The 19,817-nt window shown below is 52.9% G+C and overlaps 8 protein-coding genes; 4 read left to right on the plus strand and 4 right to left on the minus strand.

Moving 5' to 3' along the window:
• Positions 1-245: 245 nt before the first annotated feature.
• Positions 246-2,977, plus strand: RCC_11028 (related to serine/threonine-protein kinase ste-20; the record flags this gene model as incomplete). XM_023776255.1 has 3 exons in its annotated part: positions 246-1,100; positions 1,152-2,816; positions 2,876-2,977. The coding sequence occupies 3 exons, from the start codon at positions 246-248 to the stop codon at positions 2,975-2,977; spliced, it is 2,622 nt and encodes an 873-aa protein (XP_023632023.1).
• A 771-nt stretch (positions 2,978-3,748) lies between these two features.
• On the plus strand, positions 3,749-4,291 carry RCC_11029 (probable cytochrome b5; the record flags this gene model as incomplete). XM_023776256.1 has 3 exons in its annotated part: positions 3,749-3,861; positions 3,942-4,068; positions 4,127-4,291. 3 exons carry the CDS (start codon positions 3,749-3,751, stop codon positions 4,289-4,291), a joined length of 405 nt encoding a protein of 134 aa, XP_023632024.1.
• A 1,170-nt stretch (positions 4,292-5,461) lies between these two features.
• Positions 5,462-6,564, minus strand: RCC_11030 (related to putative snare protein syn; the record flags this gene model as incomplete). XM_023776257.1 has 3 exons in its annotated part: positions 5,462-5,571; positions 5,622-6,401; positions 6,462-6,564. 3 exons carry the CDS (start codon positions 6,562-6,564, stop codon positions 5,462-5,464), a joined length of 993 nt encoding a protein of 330 aa, XP_023632025.1.
• Positions 6,565-7,230: 666 nt separating this feature from the next.
• Positions 7,231-8,220, minus strand: RCC_11031 (uncharacterized protein; the record flags this gene model as incomplete). Its single annotated transcript, XM_023776258.1, has 1 exon — positions 7,231-8,220. The coding sequence occupies one exon, from the start codon at positions 8,218-8,220 to the stop codon at positions 7,231-7,233; it is 990 nt and encodes a 329-aa protein (XP_023632026.1).
• Positions 8,221-9,072: 852 nt separating this feature from the next.
• Positions 9,073-10,689, minus strand: RCC_11032 (uncharacterized protein; the record flags this gene model as incomplete). Its single annotated transcript, XM_023776259.1, has 1 exon — positions 9,073-10,689. The coding sequence occupies one exon, from the start codon at positions 10,687-10,689 to the stop codon at positions 9,073-9,075; it is 1,617 nt and encodes a 538-aa protein (XP_023632027.1).
• Positions 10,690-11,061: 372 nt separating this feature from the next.
• On the minus strand, positions 11,062-12,651 carry RCC_11033 (uncharacterized protein; the record flags this gene model as incomplete). XM_023776260.1 has 4 exons in its annotated part: positions 11,062-12,312; positions 12,362-12,438; positions 12,492-12,566; positions 12,618-12,651. 4 exons carry the CDS (start codon positions 12,649-12,651, stop codon positions 11,062-11,064), a joined length of 1,437 nt encoding a protein of 478 aa, XP_023632028.1.
• A 523-nt stretch (positions 12,652-13,174) lies between these two features.
• RCC_11034 (uncharacterized protein) lies at positions 13,175-18,409 on the plus strand (the record flags this gene model as incomplete). Its single annotated transcript, XM_023776261.1, has 1 exon — positions 13,175-18,409. The coding sequence occupies one exon, from the start codon at positions 13,175-13,177 to the stop codon at positions 18,407-18,409; it is 5,235 nt and encodes a 1,744-aa protein (XP_023632029.1).
• A 277-nt stretch (positions 18,410-18,686) lies between these two features.
• RCC_11035 (probable uncharacterized enzymes related to aldose 1-epimerase) lies at positions 18,687-19,805 on the plus strand (the record flags this gene model as incomplete). XM_023776262.1 has 4 exons in its annotated part: positions 18,687-18,690; positions 18,754-18,992; positions 19,050-19,379; positions 19,431-19,805. The coding sequence occupies 4 exons, from the start codon at positions 18,687-18,689 to the stop codon at positions 19,803-19,805; spliced, it is 948 nt and encodes a 315-aa protein (XP_023632030.1).
• Between the last annotated feature and the right edge of the window lie 12 nt (positions 19,806-19,817).

Consider the following 19,817-nt stretch of genomic DNA (forward strand, 5'->3'; position numbering starts at 1 on the left):
GATGCTTGCAAGCTGAAACAATCCTGTTTTCCCTGACTCCAGGCGAGCAAGACTGCTCGTCTGGGCCTCTGCCGCTGGCTCCTAGTCCTGCACGCATCCTTTGCACGACGAATTGACTGGCTGCTGTATTCGGCGCGCGGCGTGAGCAAAGCAGCGCATCGCATCGCATCGCAAAGCAAGAGGGAACGCGGGCAACAATCAGAACTCTCGGGAGTTGCCGCTTTCGTTCTAAGCCTGGCGGCACAATGGAGAGACATGGCCATGCTTCTTCTTCAACTCGCCGCGTTCTTGTGAAGAAACGAGCTTCCCAACACTCCCAAGCGCCCCACAAGGCTCGCGGTCACGTCGACCCCGTTACCGTCGAGTCGCCGCGCACCTCACTGTCGACATCTCGTCCGCACCCGTCTTCCACCCCCACCTCCACCTCCATCAACAGCAGTCCTCCGTCAGGTACCAACTACGGCTACGGCTACAGCACCGCCGATAGTAGCGCCAGCTCTAGTCTTGTCACTGCGCATGCTGCTCCGCCGCAGCCTGGACGATCTGCACCTGTGCTCGCACCTGTCGCTGCTGCGAAGGCGTTGGCACCTGAGCTTGACGTTGTGCACCGGGCCCAGGGCTCGCCCGCCGATTTCTCCGACCTGCTCAGCGATCTCAACGCCGTTTCGTATTTCCAAACCGACTTCACACATCTCCCGCCACCTACAGCTCCACCATTACGGCTAGCCACCGAGCAAAACAGTACAGAATCTCTCCAGGCCCGCACAGCCCACACGCTCCGTTCGCAGAGCTCGGGATTGAGTTCCGAACGAAGCACTGCAGTCGCAAACCCGGCAAAGCGACTGTCGCAGAGCTTGACGCCCTCCGGACGCCTGATGGAGGACACCACTACGCCGCGGGGTGAGCCCAGCGGGATGCGAAGCCCAAGGCAGAGGTACAGTGATGAAAGTCGAGAGGGCAAAGCTATGAAGAAGAAGAGCGGCTTCACCAATTTCGTGAACAATCTGGTGGGCACACAGCGCAAACCCACCATCTCAGCCCCAGAGAATCCAGTTCACGTAACTCATGTGGGATATGACCAGGAGACAGGAGAATTCACGGTAGGTATTGATGGTGTTGGACCTTTAACTTTCAGTGCTGATGGGCTCTAGGGCTTGCCCAAAGAATGGCAACGGACATTGCAGGCCAATGGCATCACGGAGCAGGAGCAGAAGAAGAATCCGCAGGCCATTATCGATGTAGTCACTTTTTTCAACGAAACCACCGCGGATACTGGTAGTGATGACTGGACGTATCACAAGTTCGATAACGCTAGACCCCAGGACAGTCCACTTTCGCTGGCACCGTCTACACACTCGCAACAAAGCGGTCTCAGTCCGGGAGGATATGTGATGAGTCCACCTGCGAGTCCACGGTTCCCCAGAAACGAGGGTGAGAGCTTCGAGAATCCCAGAGCTCCTCCACCAGTACCGAAAGGAATGAGTGGATTGGGCGTCAATACTCCACTGCCTGCGCAGTCCAATGGTAACACCTTGCTTCCATCGCGGCCAGCACCCAAACCCCCCGGGAGCCACTCAACCAACAATGTTGCGCAGAGAGCAGCTCCGAATCATCACAGCCCGCAATCGCAGCAGCTGAGGACCGAAGATGGCCTTCCCGCCGTCAGATATGCTCCTCCTACAATCATAGACATCTCCCAAAATCAAGGTCAGACTCGAAGTCGATCCAACACCGGGCCGACAAATCAGTACCAGGCCCATTCGCCTGTCTCATCACCCCAGCAATATCAGTTCCAGCAAGAACAGGCCATGAAAGCCGCCCAACAGCAGATGAAACAGACCAGCCTCGAACGCTCCCAATCTCAACGCCAGCCTAGTAGCGGCATTCCGCAGCCGCCGCAATCGCAACTTCCCCCTCCCTCAGAGTCGCGACAAGTGCCGCACCCTGCGGCTGTTGATCCACGACTGGGGCCAGCACCCAGGCCAAGACAGCGGCCACGCCAGTCAATTACCAACGCAGAGGTGATCACAAGACTACAAAATATTTGCAATCCAGCGGATCCTACCAAGAAGTACCGGAGTCTTATTAAGATCGGACAGGGAGCTTCAGGTGGTGTCTACACAGCGTTTGAAGTTGGCACCAACAAATGCGTTGCGATCAAACAGATGAACCTGGAGCAGCAGCCAAAGAAGGATCTCATCATCAATGAAATCTTAGTGATGAAGGACAGCAAGCACAAGAACGTGGTCAATTTCATGGACAGCTTTCTGGTCAAGGGTGACTTGTGGGTTGTCATGGAGTACATGGAGGGTGGAAGCCTGACGGATGTCGTGACCTTTAACATGATGTCCGAAGGGCAAATATCCGCCGTCTGCAGGGAGACACTTCATGGATTGCAATTCTTGCATTCCAAGGGTGTCATTCATCGTGATATCAAGTCTGACAACATACTCCTCTCGATGGAGGGCAACATTAAGCTGACTGACTTCGGTTTCTGCGCGCAAATCAATGAGTCGCACATGAAACGCACGACCATGGTTGGAACTCCGTACTGGATGGCACCGGAAGTGGTTACTCGGAAGGAATACGGGCGCAAGATTGATATCTGGTCGTTGGGCATCATGGCAATTGAGATGATCGAGGGCGAGCCGCCATATCTGACAGAGTCACCTTTGCGAGCTCTGTACCTGATTGCCACCAACGGAACACCAACAATCAAAGAGGAGCACAACCTGACGGCGATATTCAGGGATTTCTTGGCCTTTGCTTTGAAAGTCGACCCGGAGAAGAGGGCGTCTGCACATGATTTGTTAAAGGTCAGTGATGATGACACACATTTTGTGTACGCCCGAAATGCAGCTAACTTTTTTGACAGCACGCTTTCATTCAGACCGCAGAACCTCTTGCAACGTTGGCGCCACTCGTCAAGGCAGCCAGACTGGCCAGAGCCGAAGAGAAACGGAACAAGGGCAATTGAAATCAGCACTGTAAACTCCTCTCCTCAGCTCCGCGGACCTTTCGTGGTTGGCGTACGCTCCGTCTCTTGAACTCGTCTTGTTTCGTTTTGCATTGGATATGCATGCCATGTAATCTGCCGCCCGGACGAAGTAGCGACGAAGTAGCGATGGTATACTTGAAGCAGATCGGGCTGTCTCCACATAGCAAAAGGGATCACAAACGATGTGAGCTACCTACCTACCCCCTAGGTACACTCATTCGCTTTGTCAGCATGCGCGAGCAGCAACTGTGAGCGGGAGGAAGGATCAATAACGAATGAGGACCACGATGGAATGAAACAGTATCTGATGGAGGAAATAGAGCCGGGTCGTCTTGGATGGGATCATCTATCACTTCCTATAGCATAGCTCGCCTGTCAAAGGCTGAGCCATAGAAGGCAGCTTATGCAGTTGTCGTATAGCTAGCTTATACGAGGACCGCACGTGACAATTCATGGAGCGCAAAATCAATCGATCCGAGAAGGGCAACATGATCCCAGCTGTCCTACTAGGGTATGGAGTGTATTATTTGTGAACCGGACTCGGATGATCTAGCTGTTAATTCCGCTTCCCAATCGTAGCCTATCACGGCGGCGGCTTACGGTTGACCAGCTCGCTTCCCGAYGAAGTCAAACAAACCGAACATCGCAACTTTAAAGACACATTTACAGATCACCTCTCAATCCACCTCGCAAAGCAGCGACACTCTCTGCGATTCGCGAAACACCCAGCTCACTAGCACCACCGCCACAATGTCCAAGGAATTCACATTCTCCGACGTCGCCGAGCACACGTCCAAGAAGGACCTGTACATGATTGTGCACGACAAAGTCTACGATGTCGGCAGCTTTGTGGACGAGCACCCGTATGTTTACTTTTCCCATGCCACAAACTCCACTTCAGCAGTGAAGTGAGGTGACATTKACTGATTGTGGTACGATGCAGTGGTGGAGAGGAGGTCATGCTCGATGTAGGCGGTCAGGATGCCACCGAGGCCTTTGAGGATGTCGGCCACAGCGACGAGGCACGGGAAATTTTGGACGGACTACTGGTTGGAAACTTGAAGAGACAGGTAAGATCAATGGGCAGTTGTGGTAAGATGCAGGAATGGTTACTGATGGGGCGAATAGGAGGGCGACCCACAGCCAAAGACCGCCGCGCAGCAGGTCGCGGATGCTCGCAAGTCCACAGCTTCCTCCGGCGGCCTTGGTGTTGGCGTTTACGCCATTGTCCTTGTCGGTGCTGCTGCTGCTTTCTTTGCTTTCCAGTACCTGCAGAACAGTGAGAAGAAGTAAAGAGGACGATAAGCGAGTGTGAGGCGGTGATATGAAGGGAATGGAGAGCCGAAAGAAGAGATACATTGGTGGTGGAAGGAGGGATGGCTGTGATGGTAATGCTCCGAGCGTCTCAGGATCAACTGCTGGAGGTGTGCGTTCTGCGCTCCACGGAGCTGGACAGATGAACGTTTGTGCCGTTTATACTACTACATACGGGTAGCATATACCCAATTCGTAAGCAAAATGCTCGGGTTCCCACACAACGCTTCGCCGCCGGGTCCATGAGTTGCACACCTCCGCCTTTTGGGAAGAGGTGGAGGTGTACATGGTAGTGGACATACTCTCTCTCCCAAGGTATGTTGCCACTTTCTTCAACTCCACGTTTAGCCCATTCACTCCTCATCTCGCTTGCATGATGTTCGTATGAACTTTCCTCGATACTAATATGTTGAGTCGCCATTCTCCTCGCGCAGTTTGGCTAACGGATCGAACACGTGCACATCTGGCTACATGGAAAGTTCCACGAAACGACGAGAGAACAGTGAGATCATAGAACGGCATCAAGATGTAATTCCTTGTATAAGCTTTGTGCTTCTGCTAACCAACCCAGTTCGCTATGGTACTTTTCCCACTCATTGGCAAAAAACAAAGCTTCTATTAGTAGAAGTCGGCATACCACATACTGTAAGTACCAGGAGTGTTGTGGCGCTGAGCTAGAGTCCTGCTGCCTCGAACATTCTCCACCTCCGAGATCCTAGGTGGCGTCTGGTCCTCYCGCTATGCCCGGCGATTCTGTGCCTCGCAGATGTCGGGCAGTTCTCAGGGTAGCTCTAGGTGTGGTGTTACCGAAACGGTCCTCACTCCATTCCGCGACCATGATCCGCCCAGATTGTGGGTGGTGATGTCGACTCTGACTTTTGATTTGCGTGATGGAACTTAGTCGTCCTCGATTAAAAGTCGACTACCGTGTCAGATACGCTCTCAAGCTGGCATGCACCCGCATTGCTCTACTCTGACGCAATTTCACAAGTCTGCAATTTCCTACCAAACCCTTCAACTCCCATAACTCCGCCGCTATGCAACCAATACTTTACAAATGGAAATTGCTGCCATCAGGCCAGCTTGAATGGTATCTCCAATAACACAAGAGGCATCGAACAAACGAAAGAAATAGCAGGTGCTTTTCCTCTAGCTCGTGGTGCTGGTGTTGGTAGTCGCATCATCCTTGCTCTTGAACCAACCTCCTGCTGTGGCGCCGTAAATGACTACAGCGAGGATGATGATGATAATGATGGCAACTACAGACGAGTTAGTAAAGCATATGAGATTGGCTGTGGTCTACACTTACCGAGAATGCCCAAGCAGATCCACTTCTTTTTCCTGGCAGCACGGGCACTATCTACGGCCTTTGCAACATGCACGTTCCCGGCCTCAAGATGTGTGTGCGTCTCCTCGGCCTTCTGCTCGATCGCCATAACGGGGGCTTCCTGTTCGACAACAATAGCATCCAGGTCTTGAAACAACTGCTGCAGTTCGATCATTGTGCGTTCAATCTGCTGAATGGCATCGTGGCGTTGCTGGACATTCTTCAGTGTGCTCTGTGCTTGGCCTCTGCGGTCGGCATTCAGAAGCGCCTGCTGAAATATCTGCGTATCTCCACCCGACTCCGTAGCTTCTCTGATCTCCGACTCCGTCGCATCAGGACGCACAATGAGATATTGACGCCGCTGTTGCTCTGTGACCTCTTTGCGAAATTGTGATTCGATTTGCTGGTAGTTGTTGATGGCCTTGCGTATCCGGCGATCTAGAGCCTCAACCTGGGCCCGGTTGCGTCCGTTGGAGGCATCTGGTTGGCTCTTGATGCGCTTGACGCGGTCGGCCAGCCCACGGTATCCACTCATAATGTCTGCACTCAAGCCATCGACTTCCTTGTTAGAGGTGCCGGTGCCAGAGACGAAGTTGCGTTGCAGGCGCTGCAGGTCGGTCAGGCGGTTCTCGAGGTCGTCAATCGCACGGCCAACGGCACGACAGTCGTTGAGAATGGCATTTGGATCGCGAGGCTGTGGTGTGGCCGAGTATGGGGCTCCGTTGCCCGCGAGGGGTTGCATTTCGACGTCGTGTGCTTGTCCTGGTCATTTGTCAGTCTCGTGGATTGGCGAGATGGCGTCGACTCCGCAAGTCTACGCACCGTATGATGGAGGTGGCGCGTCGTAGCTGCCACCACGGGTGTCGTATGGGTTGGACTGGGCATATCCGCCATTGTTGTAGCTGTTGTACTGTGAGGAGGCCATGTTAGCTGCTGGTCCACCTCTGTCTGCACTGCTCCCATGATTTTATACGACACAATGCTCGCATCCTTCAACCTGCAGCCTGCGCATCGTACGAGCGGGGTTGGCCAGGATGTCGACTTACAGCCATTATTCTGGCGCCTGGTGTCGATCACCAGTGGTATATGCTCGTGATGTTGTTCCTCTGGAAATGCCAAAAGTTCTCTCAATGGTAAAGGGATGCAGAAGTAAGCTCAACGCTATGTGTGCTAGAAAGACAATGCGGCAGAATGGGAAGGCGAGGTTGTTGTCGAGCGAGGGGAGAAAGCAGCTGAAGATGAAACAACGCGATCCCCTGGAAACCTGAAAGCAGACGGGACGCCCGCGGAAAGCGACCCTTCTTTGGATTCGAAGGTAGCGCGAAGCTCAGCCGCCCGGGAACGTCCGTTGCCGCGCTCTCGTGTTTGCCGCGTTTTGCAGCGCCTCGATTCCCGCGAATACCTAACGGCGGATTCCTTGGATTCCTTCACAGCCGTCCCAAATCAAGGAATTGACCATCATCGTGTACCGGGATGAGGGAATGGCGATACGAGGTATTTTTGGCTGCTGACAAGACGCCTTCAAGCCTTCAAGGGACTGCAAAATACGACATCCGCTGCAGCATTTTGGAGATTCATCTCTGTACCTCTGCTATTCATTCTCCGCCACGAAATCCTCAAAGTCAATCTCGAAATCTCCTCCCTCAAGCTCTACTTGCTCAGCCTCCGCTATATCACCAGGTACCACGACTTCAACATCTTTCTCCTCATCGATTTCTGCAATGTCCTGTACGTCCGCTCCCATTCCGCTTCCTCTCTGGTATCCCAACTTCATCATTTCCGCCGCCACCTGCGAGATAGGTAATTCTTCACTTTGCGATTCCAGCAACTGCTGCTCGGCAGCAGGTGATGGCAGATCTGTAACGTCGTTGCTATACTCCCCCAAAAGGTCTTTCAGGCCTTCTCTCTGCTCATACAGAATGCCATAACCCTGCACAATTTGCGCTGCATTGACTGTAAGGCTTTCCAACATGCGGTCATACAACGGTCCCTCCTTAGTCTGCGACATTTCCGCTACCATATCCGGATGAACCCAGATGGACTCAGCCACTTCTGTGGCCGTGACTTTTTTATCGGTCAGCCTGGATGCGAAGAAGAAACAGGACGCTGATAGCTTGTTGTTTGACAACTCAGGGTTCCAATTTTCCGGACGGATGATGTGATCCAGGATGTTCAAGGCGAGGATGATTGTGTCTTCGCTGTGGTCCAAATTGCCATGCGTCGCGAAAGCAAAACTTGCGGGTCCAGATTCCCAGATGCCGTTGTAAACTCTCTCGACTTTGGGAGGTGGCTCTTTGATTATCGCTTCGGTATGCGCTTTCTGTGCAGAATGAGGTCGGGCGTCTTGCGTGGGCTTGACTGGTGCCGATGTCTCAGGGTCGCCATTGTGTGGCGATGGCACTCGACCTTTGATGAGATCTGGCAATAACTCCCTTATTTGGGCTTTCGGTCCAGACGCTTGTCTCCCTCTGCCGCTGGTTGCCCTCCTTGAAGATGCGCCTCTGATCGAAATGCCGTTGGCTGCGTCACGGGAACTCGCCTTCCCAATCCTCCCACGGTTGTTATGTCTCCCGGCAGGCATCTTGTTCAAACTATAAGCGTTGGTATTATGCTATCGTAGTATGGCTCGTCGAGTAGACAACGGGCGAGGTGCGCCTTTGTCTCGCCGAGCAGGCCGAATTCGGCTGGAATGCATCACTACCGTCGTCTTTGTCCAGTATCCCACACTTGTCTTTGCAAAGACAAAGGAGGCGGAGATCCTGTGCGTGACTTCGAACGCTTTTCAACACAGCATTTGCTGATGTGGGAGCTCACGCATGTGACAGGGCGTCTGTGCTTCGCTTAGGGTTAGGGTTGATGTAGTGACTGTTTCGAAGTCCTGACTGATGTGTATGTGGATACAGCCGCGTCTATTAGCGAGGCACGAACTAGACAGTGGATATTAATAGGGCGGGAATTGGTTAGGTGATGATCCTCCACGCAGCGTGCTGGATATGTCAGTTGCTTGCTTTTATGATCCGATTTCGCTTGGCCGGATTTTCAGCTCGAGCAGCCACGGACAATAGCTTATCCGGAACCAGCCAGACACATGCGAATCAATCGTGGTCGAACACCTATCTGCCTACACTATTTAGGCCTATGTTCTACTTCCCATGTGCTTTCTATAGTCCAACCACTCCACAAATGTATTTTGTTAGCGAAGTACATCGCCCCAAGTGAAAAGGGCACATTCATGTAGGCGGAGCAGGCATTATTGCGTGATGTATCATTGCAACAAGACATTCATGATAGGGCGGAGTCTGTGTTTTCGAAGTGTCACCTCCCACATATCTCTAGACCCATATGAAGGGTATCCTGATCAGCAGCAGGGTCCATTGTTCGCGTGTAGGAGCGCAAAGAGAGCAATCTGCTTGCACTGACTATCATATATCATCTACCAAGACTGCGCCGTCCACCTGTCGATTCTCCTGCGCGAAGGACCCTCGGCGACCATGCTCCTGCTATCGCAAATACCCACGTCCTGCAATGCTGAAACGCCCGTTCCGTCTACCAAGTCCATTCCCTCAAAGTCACGGACAGAAAGGTACCGCGTCGGGCACTCCTTGTCTTCCAACTCAGCCAGCCAGTCCTCGACCCTACCCCGATTGCACTCCTTGATCATGTCTTTCTCCATACTCACTCGGTATCCATCATCGATATCGTCCACAAATCCAGATTCAATATCTGAGTATTTGAGCTGGAGTCCAGCTGCAACGGCCGCTGCTTTGGATACTTCGTACTCGGCTTCGGCATTGATCAGGTCTCGAGTCATCTGTCTCGTTTCTTCGCATACGCAGAGGTCGAATTCTGTCACTGATTCCACCTCCTCACCGGCCGCTATCTGCTTGAGACGACTCCTCTCGAGCTCATCAAAGAGGGCCTCCTTAGTATAGAAGCGCACCTCGCAAGTTTCTAACTCTGCTCGCTTGTTGACGTAGTCCTTGAGAAGAGTTGCTCGGGTCTTAGCTGCGCTTGCGACTTGTTCAGAATCCTCCGCACGATTCAATGCTTTGGTGATATTCGTCGTACTTCTTCGCAGCTGCTGGGTGGGCATTGCCGAGCCGTCTGCATCGCTGCTTTCCGCTGGTGCGGATCGCATCGCATGCGGAAGAAGGCCCTGACTCACAAGCGTTGTGTCCAAAGCGTCGAATAGCACGCATTGCTCGTTCCGGAAGTCTTGGTAGAGCTCTGACATGTGGCGCTTCAATCTCTGCTGTCGCTGCCAATTGTCTTCCTCTGCTTCGCGGAGGTCGGAGATGGCGCCATATAAGGCATCAATCTCTGATGATACCTCCGTACTCGTCTGACCAGCCTTCAAGTCCTGGATCAAGTCGTGGAGCCCTTGTGCTTGCTTCGAGATGGTACTAGCTTGATTCTCAAGAGCTTCCAGCTGTTCATCGGCATCGTGCTCCAGGGATTTCAATGTCCGGTGCTCCCGTACAGCTGTCTGAAGCTGTTGTGCGATAAGAGAGCCGTGGGGAATGGTAATGTGATCTTGGCGATGTTGGGGTTCGTGAATGGACTCAGGTGAGCTTTCATCGTTGCATGCCCCCTTCGCGGCACCTGCTACCACAGAGGAGGACATCATGGCTCCACTGTCTGCGCGCGCAACATCTGGATTGCGAAGAATGAGCTTCCTATCAGGTCTATCCATGCCTCCAGAGCGTAGCTTAGAGCCTTCGAGATGTGTTGTATCGTGTGGTTCACTCGAGTCGACCTCGACCTCTGCAACATGTTCTACCGAGACATGGTCGTCTCCTAGCTGTAGACCAGTAGCATCGTCACCTTCCTCGAAAGAGGCGTTGTCTTCCTCGCCATCTGAATGTCGAATTTCGCCTTGCACGTCGTCTGTCTCCTTGGAGACGGGATCAATGGTCACAGTGTCCTTGGATTCTTTCTGAGTCTTCGAGTGTCCTTTCCAAGACTGCAGGTGAGGCGCGAGCCCAGCAAAAAGCTTGCTGAACTCGACCTTCACCGCGCGCGCAACAATTCGGGGGGTACGGATCACCATTTTGCTGGCACTGSACACTGTGTTGAGTGTTGTAAAGGGTGTTCTTGGTAGGGAGAACAACTGTGAAGAGTCAAAGAATTTGGAGAATGAGTGTTTTAGAGTGCAGTTCAAAAAAAGGTATTCATGTGTTTTGTGTTAGCGTCAAGACAAACAATGGGATCAAAAAAGGTAAATCCACAATGCGGCCAAAAAAGTGTATGCTATTGTCGGACGTCCTCCCGAACATTAACAGACTCGGCCAATGCGGGCCCGAGGTGAGCGAGTCTCAGTCAAGATGTTTGGAAGGAGGAGCGTGTGCCGAGAGAATGACCCACAGGTCATAACGTCCTTTGGAGAAACGCCATCGCGAGCACGACATGCAGAGATAATTCCTCAACCGTCAAGCTCTTCGAACCTGCCGTCATCTATGGCCTGTTGGACAGGGTTCTTGACGTCCACGACACCCGTAGCTCTGAGACGTTCGAACAGAACGAATAGTTTTTCAGCCTCGCGTTCTTTCTCCTCCTCTGTCATATCCTCTGCGACGAACGAATCACGATTTTCTGCGCTGAGCCTCTGACCAGTAATCGGGTTGATGTCAACATATGCGTCCACATCGCCGCCACCCGGAGCGCTGTTCGTATCCATTGMACTGCTTGGTACTGCGATGTTATGGCTCATTAGAAACCCAGAGGCAAAGCCATATCCGATGTCCTTTATGAACTTGGTAGCATCTTTGTCGCTGAGCTCGAACAGCAAGCCCGATATGTTCTCGCGGAGAGTCGGAACAGAGGGCGAAGTTGAAAGTCGCAAGAGACGTGACGGGAACGTTTGGCCCTGTCCCAAGGGCTTGTCGCGGTCCTCGGCTGTGGGAAGTAGAAGGCGTCGCATTGACAATTGCATTTGTGGTGATCCAAGTTCGTACAGTCTCCGCAGTATTGTGCACAGTGGTGCTGCTGTCAGCTCGAGATCTTTCTCTGGCTGATTCCGTAATGCGGCGTCGAATATTTTCACAAAGCGTTCCACCACAGATGCTGGCTCGGAATAGGGAAGATCGAGACTGGAACGAGATTTCCCGTCCAATGGCGTTCTCTCCTCGATCGCTTTCAGATCCAGATTCAGCAAAGCGTTAATAATGGAGGTGATTGGCGGTTGTAATGGCTGTAACTGAAGATCGTGGTGAATTATGATGTCGATCAGTGGTTCAACAGAGGATGTGAACTTGGGGACCGTCTCCGGATAGAAGGCGGTCAGATTGAACATCAACTTTGCAGTCTCCACCATTGCCATGTCTTGCATGGGTGATTTGACCGACTCCTTCCTKCCAGTAGTGGAACAACTCCTGGCATGCCGAAGTATATTTTGGTTGATACTCTCTGTCAGAGAATGGGCACTGACCAACAGCTTGAAGTCGACATTTGGGTTATAGGTCAGGTAGAAAAGGATTCTCGAGATTAGGAATTCATCGTCCGGACTGTCAGTGTTCAGCCGTTCGGCTGCCTTGCGGGCGTAATCGAGGTCGACAAAGATCTGGCGAGAGGGCTCAAACAGGAGAAATGCATTTGCCAGACATCTCAGAGCTTCCCGAGATGCCTCCACGGAAGCCGTCTGATCAAAACCATATTTCGAAAGAACGGAAATGCCCTGAGAACATCAGCTGTGAAGCATTCAGTCAGACTTGCCCGAGGCTTACCCGTTCCAAGAAAATAGGGCCTGCGGTATCCTGGTTACGACCCAGAATCTTCACCCGGGCTAGAAGCTCTTCCTGCTCTGCAGCAGTGTCAGCCTCTCATTAAGTACGTCCGACCGAATGGAGCACCTACTCTTGAGAGAGAGCTTGGCGTCAACAAGGTTCCTGTCCAGCTCGGCCAGGAGACGATCGACTTCCACAAGGCCGGCTGCATTTGCATTAGTAGACTGGACACGGGTGTGCAAGCTGCGGTACGCACCACTTGGCGAGGTGTTTTGAGCTTGCGTGGCCATGGTTGGCTAGTTTCACCGGTACTTCTTCTTCTCGAGGAGACAGATTGGGAAGGTGAAGAGTAGTTATTGCAAGACGAACACTCACAATGGCGTCCGGCTGATGATCAGCTTGGAAGTTTGTAGTGTGTGGGCTATAGACGCGGAGATAAGGTTGCGCTACGATGGCTCGGGCCGAGGACGGATGGCGAGGGTCCATGGCAACCGCGACCATATAAAATGAGCCTTGGAACCGAAAGAGTGACTGGAAACATTCGAAGGGTAAGTGTATGGCTCACAGCACCTGCCTCCACCTTCGATAGAGGTCCTACTGTGCTCGCGTTCAACAAACTCCCAAAGACCATTTTTCGTCGAGGTCGAATTAGCGGCTTTGACCAGCCACGCGCTGCTTCGCGTCTCGCGTCGAGCTAGGATTCGCGAATCAGTGCTCTTCCACTTCCACATACAAGCTGAGACGGTTGCCCACCTCACGACATGCAGACATCGCGTTGATTTTTCCTTTTTGGAGTCACGGGTGCAAGACACCATGGCTACTCCTGGTTCGTCGTCGTCTGTCTTTTCATCGTTGCCAGCCAGACCGCCGACGCCGCCGCGTGACATTTCGAACGAGGCCGACGATGCACTGCGTTTCTTGCAGGAAGGGCATCAGAAGAGCGACGCACCCACGCAGGGAACCTCGACGGCCCGGCCACTGCCATCTACAGACACTCCACCGCAACGCTCACCTACATCCTCGCAATCACGAGGATCAAATAACGCGAAGAAAGTCGACTTTTCGCCTTGGCCGACATACCACAAGATACCTCATCTTGGACAGTCCAGCTCGCCTCAGACTCGGGCTCTGAGGCAGACACCGCTGTCTCGAGCAGCAAAGCCGCTGAAGTCAATCCTCAAACCCGCCGCCGATCGACTCCCCCCAACTCCCGACGAGCTCAGCGACAGCAAGCTCAGTTACTTCTCACCCCAAGAACCGGGCAGCTTTCGCAAGATGCTCCAATCGGTCCTGCATCAGTTGGAAAGCACATCGCGCGATGCACGCCGTGACGCATATCTTGCCCTCAATGGGGCTCTCAAGGCGTATGAGGGTGTGCCTGAGCCTCAGGCCATCGTGGAGAAGATCAAGCCCTTGATGCAGTTCATAACGCGAGACATGGCGTGGAAAGACGAAACGGGTCGCCTCGAAACCAATGTGGTCACTCAGGCGCTGACACTCACATGTKCAATCATGTACAACCCCCACACAGCCCACGCCTTGGACGATGACTTCCGCTCTTTCCTCGTCGATCGCTCGATCTTTGTTATGGAGCAGGCGGACATGCCCAAAGCTATAATCAAGAGCCACATGTTTCTCCTGTGTCAGCAGCGGTTCTCCACCAGCGTTTTGACAGTTGCACGAGCGGAGAAGCTGATCACGACGTTGCAGACAGTGGAGAGCAGATGCAGTGGAAATAGCGTGTACTCAGCCCGCATGGTGATATACAGTCGACTAATAGAGCAGGCGGCCGGTACAATGCTCAGCAGGATGCGGGACTGGATCGAACACGTATTCCACGGTGTGCTCAGTACATCAAAAGACCTGCGCACTCGAGCGATTGAAGCCTGCACAGCGGCTGCACTAATTCTCGGACATCACCAGCAAGCGAGCAAGGTTCTATACGAAGTGTGCGAGAAGGAGGCAGAGGATGGAGCAAGCTATGGCGATTACCTCAACCTGCGACTGATGAAGATGACGGGGGATAAGGAGGTGGCAGAGTTTGTTCCTCAAATATGGTCTGCAATCATCATGTTCTTCCGTTGCAAGCGAAAACCGGTGGAGAAGTGGCCAAAGTTCAGGACCTGGCTCTTCACGATCCAGAAAAGCCTTAACTCGGGCGATCTGAATGTCAAACGCCAGGCCAATATCGCATGGAACCGATTGGTGTTCTCCGTGATGCCCGACTCGACCACCACGGAGACGATGCGGTCGATGCTGAGAGTTCCCATTGAGAAAGCCTTGGAAAAGAAGGGCAACGATAAGCACTCCCAACAGCTTCGTCAATTTGCGCTGGACAGCTATTGCAWTCTCCTACACTACGCCTTACGGCCGGAACTTTCCCATGAGGAACTTGACTTGGCTTGGGACATGTACGTTGCTCCCCTCTTGGCTCTCATGGCGAAATCGAGCAGCCGGGGCCAGTTGAATGCTTGTCGCATTCTTCACGGCTTGTTCAAGAGGGGTGGCGGTCAGTGGAATGTCAACGCGGTGAATGAATCGGAAGCCATCAAACCAGAAGAGCTTCCGGGGCTGGATCCGCGGTGGCTACGCTCACGGCTTGGCAAGGTCATCAATGTGTTGGAGCCCATCATTGTCGCCGGTATGCAAAAGTCGCCTAAATACATTGAACAGATCGATTGCAGCTGGAAATTCTTACTGCAAGCCGTGGCCGAAGCTGGCAGCCAGGAGGTCAAAATGTCGAACGAATTGAAGGAGGCTATTGCTCAGCTGACCAACCTCTTCCGTCGGACCTGGACCTCCTCAAACCAGCTATCGGCAGAAAGGGACAGCTCTTTCTGGTTTTCCCGATATCAGACGTTGCTGCAAATCGCAGTTGACGCGATTGGAGCTGGACACTTTGTCGAAGACGTGCTGCACAAAACAACTACAGACGACGTCGAGGCCGCGCCTACACCATTGCACAGGCCTTCAAAACATCATGCGCCCACGCATTCTTCTTTCGTCTTCTTGTTTGCACTCTACTGCCAGCCGCCGTCATCATTGCTCATTGACAACAACTATCAGGAGCCTATTACTTGGTTCCTTCGTCTTCTGTCAGGTGCAAAAGGTTCGTCCAGCGGAGTCCTCGCACTGCTGCATCGTGCAAATCACTTCGCCTCGCAGCCTCATGCCGATAAAGACACCTGTGAAGCCGCAGGATTGGTCTGGATTGCTGTTGCGGATCTCGCTTTGGAGTTGGTGCAGAAGTCCTTGTCGAAAACTCTTCAACATGACACCATCGTCGTGGGAGTCATTCTACGCTCTGCACTGAACATTCTTGTTGACGGGCTTGCAACCGTCAGTGACTCTCTTGCTTGCATAGAAAAGGCACTCGAGCTCTATTCAGCATACTGCAAGTGTGCCAAATACCACGCTGGTGACGGCGGTGTGGTGCTAGGTGTCATGGAGCCATTATCCGTCTCCTTGCTGGAAAAGGCGGAGAATATTCCGTTCAGCTCTTTGATGAGAATCACCGTTGAAATGCTGAAACGTGGAGTTTGGCCCAAGAATCGACAAGAACTTGACCACAGCCGGAAAAAATTATGGGCGGTTAGTCTCGAATTGTCCAAGGGCTCGACGTTTGACCCCTTTGATGGTGTGTATAAGCTGTTGGACCATGTCTTTGAAGATGCCTACAGAGAGCTTGCGAATCCACGCGAAGGCGGTAGCCAGCTCTACCACGACTGCTTCACATTGCTTACAGAATTTCTACGACGCTGTCCCTTACCGATACTCCCTACTGTTCTGCGCAAAATCCAGCGCAGCCTCTCGACCTGGATCTTGGACACGGATCGTTTCGTTTTCCTCCTTGTTCAACCTACCACAGACAAATTATCGCCACATGCGATCGATTCAAGCGTGATTGTTGAGTTCTGGTCAAGCATACTGCAGCTTATTGGAAAAATTCCTCGTAAAGACACTCCACTACTGCAATCACTGGAAAAACTCCTGGTCGCTGGATTTTCTAGCCCTAGCAAGACAGTTGTAAACAGCACCATCTCTTTCTGGAACGAGTCGTTCGGCAACGAAACTCTTCTGATATATCCCCCGACACTGCAGTCGGTCTTGCGCGCACGGCGTGCACAGACAGAATTGTCGCTCCCTGGATTTCCGGAGGACTTCAGTGACATGGACATTGCAATTCTTCCAGCATTCGAAGAGTCGCAATGTCCTCCTGCGGTACCGGCATTTGCTTTCGCCCCTGCGCCACGCACCACCAAGCAGTCGAAGCGGCTCCAGTCTGCAGAGAACACACTGATAAAGCAACACCTWGCCGCGAACGACCTCCCATACGATGCAGTGGCTGTTATGGGCAGCTCGTCCGCAAGCTCCACGCCTGCCAAAGCAAAGTCGGGTTCCAGACTTCGCCACCAAGATTCTCAGATAGCATTCGCCCCCATCGACTCATCATGCCCGAGCAACGCTTTCGAAGAGTCACAGCTCCTCACGGAACGCCAACGAGACGTCAAGGAACGGCAACGTGGGGACGCTCAAATGTTTCCCGACCTCTCATCTAGTCCAGTTCCTAAATCGACCGCATCGAAGAATCGCCTGGCTAAGAAGTTGGACTTCACCTCCGATCCCGAGCCAAGTGAGAATGAAGATTTGAACGTCACCCCGACAGGTCCCTCGGATGGAAACCTCATGAGCGATGACCTTCCGTCTTCGCCCACTCCTCGTGCTAGCGCTGCTACGCGTGGCGCCGWCGAGGCCGATGGCGTAGATGAGGATGCCTATGAGACTGACTGCGATCCCCCTTCGTCTCCTCCGAAGCAGGAGAAGAATGCGATCCATACTCGGCTGCAGCGAGACCAGGAGAAGACCACTGAGAGTGATATTGATTGCACGACTGTGGTTTCGGAGGATGCAAACGATGAAATGCACGACAATCGATCCAACCAGGACGCTTCGCACAAGCGCTCGCTTCCGGTGGGCGCATCAGATCCGCCGTCCGATACAATGCTTCCAACTGCCCAGCTGCAACGCGAGGCCGCAGCCGCAGAGAGCGAGGCTGCTATGGCGAAGAGTCCTGTCGTGGTGGAAGAGACTGTGATTGAAGCGGACTTGCCAAAAGACTCGCAACGCACACCACAAACCCCTTCTAGAATCGAGAACACGACACTAGAGGATGGGACGACACGTACCACCAACACGAACACGCCAAGAAGCCTTCACGGAAGCAAGAAGCGTAAGCGGACCTCGGAGACGGTGTTTGCTTCCAAGAAGCGCAAGCAGTCCCCATTCAAGACCTTCTTCTCAGGTCTTCTGGGCCGCAGCCAGGAGGCCGATGACGAGATTGATGATGAGATTGTCGTGGCCGGCAGTCAGGGTCATGATGAGCCATCGCTTTCCCCACAACAGGATGATGTCGCGATCGAGGAAGACACCTCTTCGCAGATATATTCCACATCAGGCAAGACATGGTCACCTCAAGTACTAGTTTCCCCTCCTGCCCAAGCAGCTGTGGAAGGCATTCATTCACAAGAGACTCGCGACATCGCCGTCAATGAGCCAGAAGTCACACGCAAACGGGGACGCGGTCGGCCCAAGAAGAAGTCCCATAATCGAGGATCTAGCAGTGGGCCTCCTCCGGCCGTAGCAGGAATCAAACGGTCTGCATCTGCTCTCGATGCTGCAAGCACAGACAGTCACCATACCTCGAGTACAAGTCGGATTGAAGACACTCCGGCACCACCACAAACGCGTAAGCAGCGGAGGGCGGAGAATGCAGCTCAGGATGCATCTAGAAGTGCGTCTCAGAACGAGTCTCAGGCTACGAGTGGCACATCTGCCAACAGTGAGCAAGGTGATCAACAGCCTGCGGCAAACGCCAACCGCGGCAGGAAGATTGCGAAGCCGACCAGCCTCATAGGAAAATTGAAAGGTGCGCTTGCAGAGTGCAAGAAGATGATCTTGGGCACAGATGAGGATGAAAGGGCTATTGACGACTTGATGTTCGAAATTCGACGGGAGGTCTTTGAGGCGAGAAGAAGAGGGAAAGCTTAGTGAAAGTTTCACAAGCATGCAAATAACTATGTATCTATCGAATAGACAGGCGGCATGGAAATGCCTCGGACTGTCTTCGAAACAAGACTGCATGAGCTTCAACGGTTTCCTACAGTATTTCATGCCAATCACATCAAGTGGTGTTTGCATTTCACCAATTTGAAACACGAAGCTCGACGTGCCCCACCACCTTGCATCGCCGTCATTGTTTATCCTCCCCTCTTCAACTTCTCTCTCGCCATTGCTCAACCACAACCTTATCGTTTAACAAGCAGTCATGGGTGTGTATTCTGCCAAACTTTGTGAAGTGAAGCTTGAACTGACATCGACATGATGACTTACAGATCGTCCCAACAAACCCTCCGCGATCTCGCCGTCTACGACTGGCCCTCAGCCATCTGTGCACGTCGAACAGGGCCGAGTGGTTGCCACACTTCCCACCGGTGACTCCGTCGAAGTTCTTCTCTATGGTGCAACGGTCTATAGCTGGAAGAGTGCGGGCAAAGAGAGATTGTGGCTCAGCAGTGCCGCGAAGCTGGACGGAAGCAAACCAGTGCGAGGCGGCATTCCAGTCGTGTTCCCAGTACGACAACCTTGGGGTGGGAAAGAGATTAGAGGATAACATTGACCATGACTGTAGGCATTCGGACCACCTCCCAAAGACCACGCTACTGGCGGTCTTCCACAGCACGGTTTCGCGCGGAACTGCCAATGGGAATACCTAGGCAAATCGTCCTCTGAGTCGGGCTCGTTGTCCAAAGGCGGTGATGACAGCGTCAAGTTGGACTTTGGACTTTCATCGAGCAACCTGAGTTCCGAGGCGAAGAAGGCGTGGCCGTATGAGTTTGGACTGGTGTATAGTGTGACGCTGAGCAAGGACGGTAGACTTCAGACCATGCTCAGTGTGAGGAATGATGGCAAGGAGAGCTTTGAGTTTCAGATGCTGTTCCACACCTACTTTGCCATTGAGGTGAGTGTCGTCAAAACGCAAAGTGACGCGATCAAATCTAACATATTGCAGGATATTTCGAAGACACAGGTCACTGGCCTGGGAAGCACGACATATGTCGACAAAATGCTCAACGCTACAGAGCACCAGCAGACTACCCCTAACGTCACATTCTCCGGCGAGGTCGATCGTGTGTACAAGGACATCAAGCAGGATACCACTTCGATTGTGGTTGATGGAAAGCCTACGCTCGACGTGATTAGAGACAACCTGGCAGACACTGTGGTGTGGAACCCCTGGATTGAGAAGTCGAAGGGCATGAGTGATTTTGAGCCCAAGGACGGCTACAAGAAGATGGTGTGTGTCGAAGTGGGTGCTGTCGATGGTTGGCAGAAGCTAGACAGTGGCGACACCTTCGAGGCTGGTCAGTTGTTGAGGGCATATTGACTCGATGAAGCA

This window comes from Ramularia collo-cygni, assembly GCF_900074925.1.
Source record: "Ramularia collo-cygni strain URUG2 genome assembly, contig: RCC_scaffold26, whole genome shotgun sequence".
NCBI lineage: Eukaryota > Fungi > Ascomycota > Dothideomycetes > Mycosphaerellales > Mycosphaerellaceae > Ramularia > Ramularia collo-cygni.